Source organism: Rhea americana, unplaced genomic scaffold (genome assembly GCF_003343005.1).
Source record: "Rhea americana isolate MKP2758 unplaced genomic scaffold, rheAme1 scaffold_718, whole genome shotgun sequence".
NCBI lineage: Eukaryota > Metazoa > Chordata > Aves > Rheiformes > Rheidae > Rhea > Rhea americana.
In genome coordinates, this window is record NW_028186888.1 from 19,118 (window position 1) to 20,313 (window position 1,196).

The following is a 1,196-nucleotide window of genomic DNA, read 5'->3' on the forward strand; positions in this document are numbered from 1 at the left end:
TGAAGTGGGTGACATGACTTTTTCCCTTTTTGCTCAGCTGCACATTTAAGGGGCTGCTGCACAGCTGTCTCTCTCCCATGGGGCAGCTCAAGATCAGAGTCACCCCATGTGACTGTGCTGCCAGGGAGAGTGTGGGGCAGAGGGACCCAGTTGCCATGTTTACCCAGCTTTGGCTTTGCTTCCCAACCTGATCCAGCTCACATCCACTGCTACAAGTCTCTGGGGAGCTGGGAAGTCCTGGGTGGAGGAGGATCATGCTCATGCAGGCACATCCTCACTGCTGTGAAAGGAGAGCCCTGAGCATTGGAGGGGAGGTACTTGGCATCCTCCGTCCCTGCCAGGACACGACCAGCACCTGCTCCAGGTCCTGGTTCCTGCATGGAGAGCAGGAATAGGTACACATGTCTGGCCAGCAAGTTGCCTGGGCATGTTCTCTGTGATGTGTCTCCAGCAGCATGGCCATCCCCTGGCTGAGCCTCTAATTCCCTAGCAGGGCTCTACAAAGAGGTTGCACTCCAGGGACACCTGTGCCTGTTCAGCTCCTGGTGCAGCCAGGCTCAAGGCTTGTGGGGCTGTGGCCACCCAGCTCCTTACCCATGTGTCTCCCACTGAAAATGAAAACACCTATGCAGGCCACCCCACTTATTGGGYTGAGGCAGGGCTAGCTCTGACACCTTCTCTCTGGTCCCAGTGAAATCAAGCTATCTGTCACAGCGGCTGTGGCTGACTGCATTGTGGATGCCATGCTGGGAGACCTGACTGTTGCTCAGTGCAAGTTGGTGAGTGCCAGAGGGTGCCACTCTTGTGGGTCATGATGGGGATGTGGGATGGGTGTGTATGTTGRCATTGCCCAGGCACCAGCCAACACAGTGRTWGCAGATTTGCTGTCTAGAAAGCAGGACRATTTCCACTCAGGCTGCCTTTCCTYCCAGGYAATCCTCTCYCAMWGTTKKCCCGGCAGAATTAACCCTATACAGCTCCTCATCAACCCAGAGTGAGGTCCAGGAGCTGCCCCATGGCAGAGAATGTTGGGTGGGTGCCAGGAGGAAGCYRGGCAGCAGCTGCCCCCATACCAGGGCTCTCTGGATGAGGCAGGAGCAGRGCAGCCCCACYAAGGCASGGCCAGGGCTGGCAGCTGGCTAATCAGGCCTAAATCCRCTCATAAATCCCAGGCACTGGAAGGGAGTGGAGCAGCA

General features: G+C 57.0%; 1 protein-coding gene across 1 annotated transcript in view; it reads left to right on the plus strand.

The window, feature by feature from the left end:
• LOC146586095 (capping protein, Arp2/3 and myosin-I linker protein 2-like) overlaps nucleotides 1-1,196 on the plus strand; it is a gene marked incomplete at its 5' end in the record, with an annotated part of 29,410 nt that overhangs the window by 18,924 nt on the left and 9,290 nt on the right. The window contains one exon of the mRNA XM_085321848.1: nucleotides 692-804. Within this exon, the coding sequence (XP_085177974.1) occupies nucleotides 692-804 (113 nt within the window). The remainder of the gene's footprint in view (nucleotides 1-691; nucleotides 805-1,196) is intronic.